The following is a 15585-nucleotide window of genomic DNA, read 5'->3' as shown; positions in this document are numbered from 1 at the left end:
TCAGACAGAGACGGAGTGAATCTCTACGTTCGCACATAAGCTTAGCGAGAAATACGCGGTGCGCGTAATACACGACTACGGATTATGCAATAATAACCTCTATTACTTTGATGGTAGGGTCGGAAATCGTGTAATTTAAAAAATACTTAGCGAGAAATACGCGGTGCGCGTAATACACGACTACGGATTATGCAATAATAACCTCTATTACTTTGACGGTAGGGTCGGAAATCGTGTAATTTAAAAAATACTAGGTGGATCAAGTATTTTAAAAATTGGAATAGGTGCCACTTAGTACTGTAAAATACCTAGTGTGTGGATCTGTTCTAGTAAATACGTCTCATCTCTAATGTCAACACCTGTTCATGAACTTGAAAGTAGTAGTGTGGTAGTAGACAGACTGTCATCATGAGGTCAAAGGTTTGCCTCATGGTCAAGGACGTGTAAATGTATTTTCCGGTATAGTCCAGTCATTTAAGCTTAAATTAGGTAAGAATCTCGGAATTCGAGATACCCAGCTGTAAGTCTGTAAATACTTGTATATTGACACCCTAAAAGTTGTCTCAAAACCTACATATGGTAGGGTGTAAGCAACTATTAAATTTTAAGGTCAAAGGTCACAAAAATCGCTTTTTTTGGAAATATCTCATTTCCTATGGGTTTTTTGCTATTTGTATTTATTATCAATATTGTAGAATACAAAATTCTCTACAAATGTTCAAAAAATTTTTTTATACGGTGAACCCTTTTCGAGATAGAGGGCGGCCGCTAGTACTTATAATAAATCTGTAGAGGTCAATTCTGTACATGAAATATATTTTCAAAATAACTATCAGGGGGTGATTAGTGATCGATACTGATGCCAAAAATGCAATCAGTAAAATTTTTGTCTGTCTGTCTGTCCGTCTGTATGTTCCTTATAGAAACAAAAACTACTCGACGGATTTTAACGAAACTTGGTACAATTATTCTTCATACTCCTGGGCAGGTTATAGTATACTTAGGAATTCCCACGGGAACAGGAATTTGCGGGAAAATCCTTTTGTATGAAAAATCTAAACGCTTAACGGAAGTTAGACGCTTGAAATTTGGCATGTAGGTACCTTAGTAAAAGTAAACAACAAGGAATTCCCGAAATTCCCACGGGAATTAGCGGGAAAATCCTTTTGTATGAAAAATCTAAACCGCTTAAGTTGACCTGAAGTGATGCAGTGACCGCGCGCTCTCCGCCCTCTATCTCGAAAACGGTTCACCGTATAAAAAAAAAATTTTAAACAAAATTTGTAGAGAATTTAGTATTCTACAATATTGATAATTAATACAAATAGCAAAAAACCCATAGGAAATGAGATATTTCTAAAAAAAAGCGCAAAAAACCGATTTTTGTGACCGTTGACCTTGAAATTTAATAGTTGCTTACACCCTACCATATGTAGGTTTTGAGACAACTTTTAGGGTGTCAATATACACGTATTTACAGACTTACAGCTGGGTATCTCGAATTCCGAGGTGAACTTACTATAATGACTGGACTAGTATTATTCCGGTCAAGTAAATTTTCTTCGCATGTCTTGATGTAATATAATATGAGAACAAAAGGAATACCTACTTCTACAAAATCTCTAGACAAAAAAGTATTGATCTAAAAAAATTCACAGCAAATCACAGGTTTCTGTGCTTGCTTCTTGCGTCTATAAAGCGTATAAAGCTAGGGCTTTACGGTAGGCCTTACGCTATTCTGAAGTATGCCTAATCATCACCAGTCGTTCATTCTCATTGACTCAAACTAGGTAGGTGGAAAATAAAGAGTTCAATAAGAATCAAAACCATTTATTTGAAATATAAAACAATAGTGATAAAACTTATTTGAATATCATGCAAGAAAATAACCAATTTATATTTAAACATTTTTTTTTGATGTTATTAATATTTTATGTTTAATTATGTTATATAATCCAATAGTAACTAGATGAAGAAGCTTTAAAGTTAAAGTTACACAATTCTGGCACTACTTATCATTAGAATTAAGTGCCTGTCTACTAAAATAATGTAAATCTTATTTCTAAAACAATAAAAGCTTTTTTTTTTTTTACTTTTTAGTATTTTTATCATATCCCTGTTTATTTTCAAGCATCCATAACCCACATTGTGTTAATAAACACAAACCACAAACACCATCTATGTACAACGACTACATTTTCCAACCAAGTACATGGCAGAGGTCGTCGTATACAGATATGTGTATCTACACTAGCTGCCGAACGAGCTAGAAACTCAAAACGAGCAAATCAAGTTCTCAAATTTACAAAACTGCAAGCCAGAATTCCTTCATTTTTGTAAAATTGCCGTCATCAAAGCCTCTTTCAGCTTTTTCGTCATTTCTTCTAATATGTCTGCTTTTACTTTTAACTTTTGATTTCTATCTTCTAAATCTAAAACCAACTGTTCCATTTGCAATTCTTTGAGTTTCCTATTCATTCTAGATCTCTTGGACGCTTCGTTGTTCTTATCCCTGAGTTCTCTGTACTTCATCTCCTGGGTCGAGACGTTGGACGTGGTGTCGTCGATGCTACACGTTGAGACCGTGCTCTCCCTCCTCTTGGGCGGGCGGCCGCGACGTGCCTTCTTCAGCTGCTGAGACCCTTCTAACGCCATTATCATGTCCTTTATTGGAATATTAGGCTTCTTAGGTTTTCTCTTGTTGTTGCGAGGCGTGTATTCCACATCAGGCGTGTAATCTGAATCTTCACTGCTGTGACGCCGTTTCCTGCTGCTGGAGTAAGGCTTTTCTTCGTTGTCTGATTCAACTTGAGATTCGCTGTTAGGAGTGATGGGCTGGTATTCCATTTTCGGAGACTTGATTGCTGGACTGAGCGATGTTGGCTCCAACTCCACAACTTCCGTCGGCCACTCACTGTGTGAAGTCTGTAACAAAAGGAAAAGATGTTTATTATAATTTTCTACGGTAATATTCTACAATTAGGGGGAGACAGGATATATCGAGATACTAATTGAATTGTCAAATTGATCAAAGTGAAATTTGTATATCGACTCTATCGCTTGTGATACAATGACTATCATATTACCCCACATACCCCTGTTACCCTGCTTTAATTGTTCGATAATACTTACGGTGTCTAAAAGTGGGCATTCCTCCTTCTCCAATTGCTCCACGTAGGTGACGATGTCCGGCGTGCTGATGACGTCGCCGGCCCAGGCCACGGTGCGCGGGATGCTCACCGACAGCCCGAGCCGCTTCTCCGCTTCTGGTTTCTTATCGGCCTCCTCTCCCAACTCGTTGCCAAGTATGAATCGGCTAACGGTAAAATCATTCTCCACCTCCCCTGGTTTAACAGTCACTAATCTAGAATCCATTGTTTCTTCTTCTTCGATGAAGGGCAGTATGTTGTGTGTGGTAGTGTATTGTTTGCTGAACTCCTGGTGTTGTAAATTCCAGCCGTCCGGGTCCATGACTTGCACGGTACCCACGTCGGCCATCCTCTCCGCCACTAGATCCCCGAACACCACCGGCATGTTGTTGAAGTCCAGGGTTGGTTCCGAGTACTTGTTCTGATCGTAAGTGTCGACCTCTATCGAGGGCAACAGCTTGTCTAGTTGCACGAACTCGTCCGCCATTGGGGAGAGTGAATCGTGCGGGGTGATGCAATACATGCTCGCTTGAGCTGGGGAATTAGGGCCGAATGTCTCCCAATCTTGGGGTGAATACGGTGTGTGTAAAGTGTCGTTGTTGTGTGCCCTTTCTTTAGTGACTTTAATAGAATCTGAGAAAGAAAATACATTGCTGTAATCCTCTCTATAATAATTATAATCTTTACTTTTATCTTCGGAAGAAGTAAGATGCTTACCAATGGTCTGTACTTGTTCTTCCCTGGCGGGATCGAAGCACAACTGCTCCAGATCTTGGAAGAACCCGTAGTCCGACTCGTGATACATTGTGCTCTCGTACGCTGGTTCCGGTTTCAAAAATTCCTGAAAAGCAATTACATAATGTTAGTAATGATTCAGAGTTATTTCGGGATACTAAAAATAATCTTATAATAGCTTATTTAGAATTATGTTACATTTATTCTTAAGTACTCACAGAACCCGACGTCTGCCTTACCTCTGAAAAGCTGGTGCTTGACGCTGGCGCTAGCGATTGTGGCAACAGATCTGTGTTTCCGCCGGTAATCACTCCGGTTGTGCCGCCGCCGTTCTCCTGCTGTTCCTTGTTTGACTTTAAATGATCTATGTCTACAACTTTCAAAAGACTGCGAGTTTTGTGACTCGTTTGCGAAAAAACCATATCTTTCGGTGTCTGAGTAGATGTACTGATTTCCGATATCGTCGCTCCGACTCGGACAGGTGATCTTTTGAGCAACCATTTTGAATAGAACTACAAAAAGAAATGATACGACGTAACATACTGTGCAGATCATATTAAGCATGATGGTGGTGATCGGTTAGCAGAACGATTATCACATCCAGTTTGTGTTCATTAATTTTTATTTCTTGATTCTTATAGAATTCCAGATTAACTAGTTCATCTAGATGCAATAATCGTACTGGAAGCAATTTCAGTTAGGATATTTCCATCTGAAAATTTTCCAGAAAGTCGCTTACACCGCAAGAATTTTTATGGGACAAGGATGATGGACATTTTATAAATGGCAGAATTTGGAAAAAGAATTGAAATGGGTGTGATGGCTCTTGTGTGTATGATAAAATGTATAATGTATACGATATTGTAATATGTATGTCTTGTTTGTATGTTATATGTAATACGATATTGTAAATTTTTATGTGTGTAATTTCATGGAATGTGGATGTCTTTTAGAAATAAAAAGGTGTTTTTCATGTTTTCTTGAAATGGTGATTGCATAAATATTAAAATAAAAATAGATGTTGCATATATTATTATTTTTCTTTGACATATATTATTTAAGAATATTTTTATATATTCATATAAATATCAGTTGCTGGATTATGCAATCAACATAATGGTCACCTGCCCATGATAACTAATAGTCCATGGCACCATCCAAAATCATGTAATCGAAAACAAGTAGAAAAGTAGACGATTGCAAGATGGCCGCGAGCGACTTCTGATTGATCAGTACGGTTTTCATATCACAGCCTTTCTACTTATTTTAATTTCCAACAACCAAGCTTAATTAGTATGTTAATATTGTATGTAATTGTAACTTACTGTGTAGGTTAGTTTTAGAAGCGTTAAACTACGCAGGTATCTTAATTACACTCTAATTAACTTGTAATTAATATCTAACGTTAATCGTAATTAACATAACTAAACTAATTGATAGGAAAAATGCTTAAAAAATATGGCTTAATGGAAGTTAAATGGGACTAGATTACTGGTACAAGAAATGATTGTGTACCTTTAAAACTAGCTGCTCGATGTAATTAGAAACGTGACTGTGTAAGTGTTCACCTATCACGTTTAACATCTTGAGAGCAGAGTGCAAATGAGACTTATCTACTACAATTATCTACATCTAGAAATTATTATTTTAAAGTGCATTATCTGCATACTAAAGTATGCAGCTTGCGGCAACGAACAACGGCTTGCTCCTATTATTGATACCTGTGTAGAAGAATGGAAATGAAGGGTGGCAATGGATGTTTTTTTGAAGCATGCAAAATGAGATCATGAATTGTATTAATGGATGGTGACATTAGGAACATGGGACAAAGAATGTATGAACAAGATATTAAAAAAAAAAACAACACAATTTTAAAGTGATGATAAATGTTATTCGTTGGGGATAAATTTATGATAATATTTCTGGAAAATAACAATGTAGATTATTATTTGTCAATTTAAATAGAAAAAAGCTTTAAAATGAAATTATTTTGTATAAAATTATATTTTTGATAGGGAATGAAATATCTATCAAAAATTATTGCTTTTGATTTTATTTTATTTTAAAGCAATTTTTATTTCCCCGACTTTTTTATCATTTGAATTTGATCTACTTCTGTAAAGAAATAAGTTGTTAATTTTGATGACGTTTGTTTTTCTCTTCTCTTCTCTTGCTTTTCTTGATGTTCTGTAAAATAGAATGTTAGGTGGAAAATGGAGCTAACTGGTACTTACTTGATTGAACTCTTCTTGAGCTCCTAATGAAATCTTAGCTCTTTAGGCAGCTATCCAAGAAACGGTGCTGACTGTAGGCCTGAAACAAAGAAATAAGTAACTTAGTTTGTTATAAATGTATCTTTAAATGTTCTGTCTCTGTCTGTTATTTGTATCAAGTGTTCTGTCGCCATAGGAACTATAAAACCTATTCACGGATATTGAAATCGACGATGTAGGTAGTTATGATTAATATATCTAAAATGTTATCGTGGGTGGTGGGAGGTCGACCTCGATCCATTAGTGATTGAACTACGATAACAATTCCTACCACAGTCCATGAAAGTCAGTGTTTAATCAACTAATGGTAGGCATATTATGAACTCTTTAATTTTTTGTTTCAGATGATATGGGTACACTAAGTAGGCCTACATCGTAATGAGAATATCTATGTATTACTGTTATGATTATGATCCACACAAAATGGCGGCTATCTGATCATGGGTCACTAATTCCTCAATGATGTACCAAACTAACTGGAAATTCTTATGATCATCACATACCCATCAGAAAAGAACTAGGTATTTCCAGTTTGCCTATTTGTCTATTCTTATTAAGATTCTTATCATCAGTTTTAGCATTGACATTTATACTCCTTCAACTTAACTATCGAGAGCAGGCGATGGATGACCCTCAAAATAACGCGTGAATTTTCTAGAAAGCGAACCCATTTATGTCACATGTCAAGACTTGTATTTAGCAAGGAATCTTATGTCTACTAGCATAGAGTCGCAAATACTAGAGTTGTTGACGAGAAGCCAACGTAAGCTCCTCCCACATACAAAACGTGACTGAACTGCGTACTGACAAGTTTCAACTTGTTTCTTTTAGGGAAATCAACACAACACGCACTTAAAACTCGTCTTTATAGCCCCCAAAATACACCATCTTATCTTTCAAGGACCCGAAAGGTGCTGGTTACGTAAAATAAATATGGTGCAATAGTTCAAAATGCCAAGAATACAAATAAAAACTATTTAAAATTTACCAAACATTATGCTATTTGTACAAAACACCACTTCACTGAATGAAAATACATTAAAAACTAAAATATTATGTAGAAGTAAAACTAATAAATACATGAATTGGTTGTAAACTCACCGAGTTACGAACATATAATGTAACGCCTGCCAGTCACAATAGCAAGTATATCACTGATTATAAATTAAAATTAAAAATTAGAAATATAGCAAGCGTGCGCGATTTTTTTTTAAACAATATTCAAACCGCTTGAGTGTGTCGAACTTGCTTGTACTATGAAAGTTTACGGCGCGTAGCACATGTGGTGCGTCTGACTTCAGAAAATATTGTGCAAGAATCGCGCCCAAGTCGCAGCTACAGTTTTCCTCAATCCCCTCTATTCGACATGTGCGTTCTAAAAATATCCACGCTTCGCTGCCATTGGCCGGGCCGCATGACGTCAACTCGAACAACCAATGCGGTGAATTAGTTCCGACAGTCACAAGACCATTAGCGTTTCCACATTGATTGCTATACATTTTTTGTTATAGCTGTATAGCGCGGGGATTCACGCCGCTCAAAAGAGGAGGAATGTACTTTTTGATAGTGTTTTTCTCTTGTATGACTCACACAACTCATCAGCAATGTAACAAACATTGCTTTGCAAAACAATAGAATGTTTTGCCAACTTTTAACTTTGAGATTTGAGTGTGAGACTCAAGTGTCCAGACTATCAAGGATAAAATTACAGTTAGATAATATAATTTCTCCATATCGATCGAATTATCCTAGTTTAGTTTATAATCACCAACTGCTAGGTAACCTAGATATCTTAAGTTTTAAAAAAGTTATTTAACATTCCTTATTGTTTTTAAAGTCACCTTACTTATTAAAATTTGATCATCAATGAAAATGCAGGAACTTATCCAATTTATATCAAATAACTTTGATTTTGCTGTTTTTTTTAATAATAAATCATTTATTTCAGACTTTCATCCATCGTTTGTTAGTTAGAATTTTTACCTGTTTTCTGTGTTTTCTTTGGTGAAAAATAATTCACTTTTGGAATTTTCAACGCTAACTTAGATTTGGCAGGCGTACAGGCTTAGTTTTCAATTATACCTAGTCCTATTATTATTTATCATAGCAAATCACCAGTATTCAAGGCCACATAATAATAGGTCAAAACACTGGGTACTACATGTATAGAGAATACAATCCCGGGATCCCGATTCCCGGGATCCCGGGATCCCGACCCTTTTCTGATCCCGAAAATCCCGGGACTGTACTTGGTTTATCCCGGTATTTTCGGGATTGATATAACAGGTCTATTTTGCATTCTACGATCCGTTGCGCCTTGACTATGACCTTGCCTAGATTCTACCTTAGCATACAATTATACAGGGTGGAAACGATAAGTGATCTCACTCAATTATTTCTTAACTATACAAGATATCGAAAAACTGGTTACTGATCCTAAAAGTGCTTCACGAGCTTTTTCAAACGATATCAGTAATAGGTTACAGAATTAACTGGATCTATCCGAAAATTCAATATTTTCAGCCTCCATACCTACTAAATGTATGCCAGCCACACAATATTAGAAGTGTTATTTAAATGTGTAAATTGCATTATTATTTAAAATTATTCAAGGAAAACGTTGATTTTAGGCTTTACTTGCTATAATATTATGAAGCCTTGAGTGCCATGACATGACAGCTTCCATACTTTTAGTGTGACAGTACTAAAAGTATGGAAGTTGGAAACATTGAATTTTCGGATAGATCCAGTTTATTTTGTAACCTATAATTGGTACCGTTGGATAGAGCTCGTGAAGGACTTTCAGGATCAGTAACCAGTTTTTAGATATCTTATATCGTCGTCGTCGTCGTCGTTTCAGCCGAAAGACGTCCACTGCTGGACAAAGGCCTCCCCCAAGGATTTCCACAAAGACCGGTCCTGCGCCGCTTGCATCCAGGTACTTCCCGCGACCTTCACCAGATCGTCGGTCCATCTTGTATAGTTTAGAAATAATCGAGTGAGATCACTTATCGTTTCCACCCTGTATAACGATAAAAAAAACAAATCTAAGGTACGATACGGATACAAACTATACAGGTTCAGCCCTAATAATATCTTTTTCGTAGACCTTAGACAGGATCACAACTTGAGCTAATGCCACAAACCTCCCAACCCCAATTGACTCTAAAGGAAAAGTTGCAGCTGGAAATTTATAAGAGTATGAAATGCCCAGATCCTGAAGTACAACTACAAAGTGAATCGGGCTTGACAAATAGTATCAGACGTGAAATGAGCCTGTTTGAAAATGGCGGAGTTCATGAATGGATATCACTTAGAATTAGCATATAAGTATCTATTCTATACCTCCAACGAGTGTAGAACCCGAGCGAGCGTTTTCAGCTGCTGCTTTTGTTGGAAATAAATTACGAAGCAGGCTATATTGGATGCTTTGATATTTCTAAGATTCTATTTCCGAAATTCTAAATAGTGCTTTTGATTTGTATATTTTTTAATTTTATTTTAGTATTATTGCAAATAACAATATTTAAAACATCTTTTGAGAAATTATAATTAAGTTTTTTTTTATTATAACCCAATTCCCACATAAGGCTGATCCCGGGATAGTCCCGGGATCCCGGGATTACCCATCTAAAATCCCGTAATCCCGGGATTGAAAAACATGCTCGGGATTGTATTCTCTATACATGTACTATCCTAGTGATCCTATTTTTAGTGCGGTTGGCCGTGACCATTGCCCGTAACGATTTGAGGCAAACATTTTAAAATAATTATAGGCAGGTGCTTAGGACTTTTTTTAATCTAAGGTTTAATATATTTTGCACTATTGTGTTCCGGAAATGGTCTATTGTCCTACAATAATTATGGTGAAGATTATACCTAACAATATTATGTTAGTCATATTTTTCTAGCATAGATAATAGAGGCAGACTGAAATGAGAAAACACAAGGAAACAAGGTAGGTACAAAACAAATATCCGTCTCAAGGAGTATGAGCATTAGCATCTGATTAAGAAATCATTAAATAAGTAGGCCTGGATATTAATAGTTACATCTTTAATAGTAATCTAGTGAAACTTGTTTTAATTAGGTAGCTATTGTAAGGAACCTACTAGAATGTTCATTACCGTACTGTAGCTCTGGAAAATGAAATTCATATCAATCTGTTTGGCCAATATAACACCTACCTACTCGTACCTAACCATTTATCTATTTAATTATGATCCTATCTACATAAGTTCGTCTACTCATGATCCTGTCTACTGACTGAAGTTTTTAAAATCATGTCGGTCGTGAAAATATTTTTATCACCGCAGATCATTATCACTTGACTCTTGCCCATTTGTTTTATTTTTAGAAATGACGTGTTTTTATTTTACTTTAAGTAATCTATCACAATCACCTAAATGCGCCATTTGCGCATAAATATTTGCACATCATTTGAAAATAATGAACAATGTTTATCTGTCCGTGGTGGTAGGTAGTAACATTACCTCATTATATTTGTCGGGTTTTTCACAGGAATAATACATTTCTAGATTTATTTCCAGGGAGGGATAAACCCTGTTACTAACGAGAAAAACAACTTATTTATCATTATAAGGTATTTTAGGTCATGTGGTCTCTACTGCGGGAGCAAGACCATCTAATCTAATCCAGCGGCAAATGAGATTGGATAAGCTTTCTAGGAAATCGTCGGGAAGAGTAGTGCCCGTTTTCACCATCAATCACTAATTTTTAAGTGACCCCTATGACAACAAAATTCATATTATGTGAAATCGGGCATTAGACTCTTTTCTACCTACTCTACGGAAACTTGCGGCAAAAGCAACGACAGACAAACAATTTAATGGGTGTTCTTCTAACAGAGACTTTCACTTGGATGGCTAAAAGTTGTCGAGGGATGTCTTCGCGTTGGTACACGCAGGTATTTCTACATGGAATTAAACAAACCATGCAATGAATAGACAGACAGGAAGATAAAGTAGGTACAATAAGTAATTTGACAATCATAGGAAGTAGATTGAAGAGGTGAAAAACCAAAATCAAAAGTTTTAGTCTCATCAGGCAATGACTGGCAGTAGCAGTGCTAACAACAATTCTCCACAACACAACTCAAGTTAACGCGGTTACTTATGTGAACGACCTTCACCGTCATCGTGCCAAGTGGCAGACACAGACGTATCGATCTAGGTTGGCTCTACGTAGGCAGGATTCATGCTGCGTCATCACTCCCCCAATGGGAGCCCCTCGTTGGCGCCGAGGCGCAAAGATAATACCATATCGGAGTGACTAAGCACTTTTCACTTACATCACCCGCGCGCGACCAATCACCTTTACAAGTTACAAGTCTAGATTGTTAACACGCTAGATAATGTTTTTATGTTCAGTGGATATTCGTGACAAATCAATAATTTCGATTTGAATATGCTGGCTGCTGCTGTTTATGATATTACACATCCAATAAACGCGTGGTTTTAGTTTTGAGGTTCTCGAGAGCTGGATCTAGATAGGATAAAAGGGTTGCATAAATTAAATCAAAAATCCTGGAAAACATTTTCTATAGCGTTTCCCATCAGAATTTCATCATCCACACAATGTTAGACCGGTGCAGACTGGATAGGTTTGGTTAGGTAAATACCTACAGCATGTTAAGATAAAACCAAAAATTGACAATCTCTACAAACTTTTAACTAACTGCGTAGTTGTTATTGAAAACCCGTACGAAAAACAGTTATTTTGGAAACGTGCCAACAACCCATCTCAATTTCATGGAAACGCTATTATAGGCCTACGTTTGGAAAATTCACGATTTAAATGACCTAGAACGGCATTTTGGGTCCATTTAATACCCATTTATGATAGCTACTTTCACGTGGAACCATCTATGAGCCAATATCCTTATTACGGCGGAATCAAACCCAAGCAAAGTTTAAGGAAAATCCCGCAGAAATTGGCTTTTACTTTCTAAAAGTGAACGTGGTATGCATAAATGAATTCATTCCAAGAAGTTGACGAGCCGATTTTTGGTAGACACAAGTTTGGATGAGTTCCAAAACATTGTAAAGAACTGTTGTTATTACTAGAATATAGTTTTAGGTTTTTGTTTACAATTTTCGCAGAGACGGTATTAGATTTTATCAGGAAGGCTTATCTTATTTTTATAAACACTTAAAATTATCTTGCTGCGACGCAAATTCTGTCCAAATCGAATAACATGGTAACACAATAAAAACTGTCAATTAGTACAACAAGTAAAAAACTCGGAACAGTAGATGGTCTTAATGCTGGGAAGGTTTTCTTCCAGATAACCGGAGGAGAAGACAGAAATCAAAAGGATTAGGTAGAATAATTGTATTGAATTTAAAGTATGATAATTTTATTCATCTTTCTTTGTGGACATGAGAAATTGAGAAGACATCAAGTCAACGAACCGTATGTTTTGAATTGGTAGGTAGGTATTGTTTTACCTGCTACTAAAGTTGTGTTAATATTCGTCATGCTCATGCATGTCGCTTCGTTTGAACATTAAGATAAGACGCAAGTATAAGTTGCGTATTGGCAGCAGTTAGGTAGGTATATAAAGAAAAAAAACTACTTTATTGATAAATTAAACACAATGTTTATTGAGAGATTACAGATAGTGCATGACTGTGCATGTGTGATCGAGATCGAGCTAATGGAAACAGACAATGCTAGCCTGAATATGAATACGTGTAGTATTAACTATTAGCTGATTGAAAAATGCTGAAGATGCTGAGCTGAATCGGCAACCTCCTGGAGTCCCACCATGTGGGTAGTTACGTAATGACTAATTCAATTCTTCAACTGATGTGGCTCATCCTGGCAATGAGGGCTATCGTTTTAGCGCTCACCAGTTAGCGCCACTGTAGAGTAAGGTCCTGTCACTTGCTAGTAGCGAAGACAGTGGCACCAACTGGTGAGCGCGAAAGTGGTAGGAGGACTTTCCTATGTATTACTTTTCTCTATGAGGAGGACTATCGCATTTGCACTCATCAAGATGGCGCCACTGTAGAGTAAGGTCCTGTCAATCGCCAGGGGTGCCAACTGTTAAGTATAAAAACGATAGCCCTCATTACTAGTGTGAATACATACTTAATCTTCTTATTACGCAGTTTCAAGAACTTCGTCAAGTTTTCATCAAGAGTAACTAAAATAAGGGGTCGAAGGCCCGTTGTAAGTTTGTACCCATTGGAAATCGCGTTAAAAGTTAAAACCCGATTCTCAAACAAATCTAAAATTAGCTAAGACCAATCAAAGGAAAAAATCTATGTTTGAATGTGAATTAAGTTTTCAATGTCGTTTTTTTCCGGCTCGAAGAGGTGAACGACATGAGAAGTGTAAGACGTGGCAAATGTTACTCATTGTATCATAATCTTAGTATAATCCGCGCAAAATGATTTAGCTGTTTGTAGTTGTATGAATAGGATTTTGAACAAATTCTTGATTTGGAGATGACTGTGTATTGTGGGCATTTGTGGGCTTATGGCCATCTATCGGCACTTAAAAGTGATGAAATAGGGAAATACTGTATCTAAGTATACCATAATAATGATTCATGTATTATGTCGGTATATTAATTATGACTTGATTGATCAATCATTATATTTTAATCTTCGGTTATTATCTTAGGAATGACGTCATAACTTATTACTTGGAAGAAACTAAATAGATAATATCACGTTATCAGACAGTAGTAGTGCTAAACAAATTATTGAAATTATCTATAGTCTTTGATAAAAATACCTATCAACTCTTGACAATATTAAATCTCTGGCCCGATTACGATACAATACAGTTGTTGTCTAAAGCGACATCTAGCGGTAACTTTCTGAAACTCATCAACCTTTGATTCGAACTAAGAAGTGCTAAATAAAATTACCAATTCACGTGTTATTAATTTATTTTATTTATTACAAAAATGAAATTGAGTCATACATTTGCACTCTTTTAATTAGATTATGTTTTTAGAATTTAGACTTGTTTTGAGTTTTCGAAAGGATACCGGAAGTAGCAATTTGGGCCGCGAAATTCTTAAAAATTGTTTTGAAGTTTTACGTTCTGACGACAGAACATCAAGTTTCAATTTTATTATAATAGGTATGCTTAGGTATGTACCTAGTACTTCATCGTAATTTTAATAAGTTATTTTACAACAAAAATTACTTAGTCTGATGTGCTGTTGACTGTAGGTTCATTACATAGGAAAAGCAAAGATACTTACATTTTTATGTGTCTTCTACAAATCACTGTCTTAAACTTCTTAACCTTGTCGGTTCTCTGACACAAGTAATTGATGCGACGCAAATTCACCTGAATTTGCTTCAAATTATGCGTAGTGCCTGTATACACTTTATTCAACAAAATATTGTTTTGTTGTATGTACGCGTATCTCATGTTAAAACTTACGGCGGACTTTTCTCTCAATCACTTACTTTACTAATCAGATTTGCAAAGTAATAAATCCACCTTGACGGCCTTAGTAACTTTCAGTTAATAAGACCAAGTTTTAAATAAAAGTAAACTAAAAGAACTCCAGAAGACTGTCTAGAACAATCAGTTGCGCTAAAAATTTAAGTTCAAAGGTTTTAAATATTTCCAATGCTTTTTACAACCCAAAGCAGCAGCAAAAGAAACTGTTTACTAGTAAACAAAAACCACGTAATTTCTGTAAAATTGCCAATAACACGTGTACACTTATGAATGTTTCCGATGAATGATACGAAAGAGAATTCAGCACGAGATTTTAGCACAGTAATTTTCTGATGCAATACTTTGAAACGTTCCTTTCTACGTAACGACAAATTAACTGTAGCTTAATGTTACATTGATTATTGCAGGAACCAATTTCAATGTTTTTTAGTATCTTAGTTTATTTGTAACGATATTTTTTAAAATATCGTGAAACTTGGGTGAAACCACTTACGTGTTTTTACTTGAACGATGAAAATGGTGTTTAGGTAGCGTGTAAAGAAACATGAGATGGCTGATCCAATGTATGATGTCCATCTCATTCAAGGTTGTGCAAGAGCTAAGAAGTGTATTATTTGCACAAGAATAAAAAAAAATTGATGGATTTCATCTCTTTATTTTCTATTTATCATTGCCTGCCAATGGTTTTATCAATACGATTAATTAGTGAATTGAAGGTAAGATACCTACAGGGCATAGCTACAGGTTGTCCTAAAATAAGCACGTCACATTGAGTGGTGGAGACTGGAGATGGACCCAACCCAACCCAAGATACATCGAACAAGCCTCAATTATATCCATAGAAAAGTTTACTATTTGTAGTAACATACTTAGTTGTACCACAGAATAATAAATAAGTACTGTTGTACCGAAATTGGCCTCCGATCGATACAGTGTGTGTGAGGTGCTAATTTTGAGACACCTTATTTAGAGAC

The 15585-nt window shown here is 36.0% G+C and overlaps 1 protein-coding gene across 2 annotated transcripts; it reads right to left on the bottom strand.

Annotated features, from left to right (window-relative positions):
- Window positions 1–1814: 1814 nt before the first annotated feature.
- On the bottom strand, window positions 1815–14888 carry LOC135076960 (uncharacterized). 2 transcript variants are annotated; one of them, XM_063971489.1, is made up of 6 exons: window positions 14403–14888; window positions 6119–6197; window positions 4124–4396; window positions 3867–3990; window positions 3133–3782; window positions 1815–2925 (listed from the first exon to the last, which is right to left on the bottom strand). In XM_063971489.1, exons 3-6 carry the CDS (start codon window positions 4304–4306, stop codon window positions 2329–2331), a joined length of 1554 nt encoding a protein of 517 aa, XP_063827559.1. In that variant the 5' UTR covers window positions 4307–4396; window positions 6119–6197; window positions 14403–14888; the 3' UTR covers window positions 1815–2328. The 2 variants fall into 2 exon arrangements, with proteins under 2 accessions (XP_063827559.1, XP_063827558.1); XM_063971488.1 differs by lacking the exon at window positions 14403–14888 and adding an exon at window positions 7259–7462.
- Window positions 14889–15585: the final 697 nt, after the last annotated feature.

The sequence above is a fragment of the Ostrinia nubilalis genome, chromosome 12, assembly GCF_963855985.1.
Source record: "Ostrinia nubilalis chromosome 12, ilOstNubi1.1, whole genome shotgun sequence".
Lineage (NCBI taxonomy): Eukaryota > Metazoa > Arthropoda > Insecta > Lepidoptera > Crambidae > Ostrinia > Ostrinia nubilalis.
Note: the sequence above shows the minus strand (reverse complement) of the source record. Positions and strands in the feature narration are given on the sequence as shown.